Source organism: Otolemur garnettii, unplaced genomic scaffold, assembly GCF_000181295.1.
Source record: "Otolemur garnettii isolate 467f Iridium unplaced genomic scaffold, OtoGar3 scaffold00009, whole genome shotgun sequence".
In the NCBI taxonomy this organism is placed as follows: Eukaryota; Metazoa; Chordata; class Mammalia; order Primates; family Galagidae; genus Otolemur; species Otolemur garnettii.
Genome location: NW_003852404.1, coordinates 3,997,847 through 3,998,282, shown reverse-complemented (window position 1 = coordinate 3,998,282; position 436 = coordinate 3,997,847). Strand labels below are relative to the sequence as shown.

At 54.4% G+C, this 436-nt stretch overlaps 1 protein-coding gene across 2 annotated transcripts in view; it reads right to left on the bottom strand.

Annotated features, from left to right (window-relative positions):
• ECE1 (endothelin converting enzyme 1) overlaps positions 1–436 on the bottom strand; it is a 113,539-nt gene that overhangs the window by 29,707 nt on the left and 83,396 nt on the right. For both annotated transcript variants that reach the window (XM_012801552.2, XM_012801551.2), the window contains exon 7: positions 151–216. In XM_012801552.2, coding sequence (XP_012657006.1) covers positions 151–216 — 66 coding nt within the window. The remainder of the gene's footprint in view (positions 1–150; positions 217–436) is intronic.

Sequence of the window (436 nt, the reverse complement as noted above, 5' to 3'; positions counted from 1 at the left end):
CTGCCTGCCACCCACTGAGTAAGTGGTATCTCTGGGTTCCTCTGGCTGCCAAGACCGGACAGGAACAATGGGGTTGAACACTCAGGGGAGATAAACACCTCAGGGGGTGGGATGGGGACAGAAGCCATGTCTCTGAAGAGGCACACTCACCTTCTCATTTTCGGTTTTGTTCAGGTAGTAGTCTCTTGAGGGTAAGCCCAGGCCAGACTGGTCCACCTGCAGGGAGGCGGGAGTAAGGGGAAGTGGCTATTGCTCATGTGTGCCCTGCTATCCCACCCTGGGGATGCTGACACATGGCATCAGAGGACCAGCTCAGGTTCCAACAGGAGCATGAGCGGAAGTCACTGATGTCCCCCCTCACCCCTAGGGAAGGGATGATACTTTCCTGCCCATTTGGAAAGGATAGGGCAAAGCCATCTCCCTCTTTTTTTTTTTT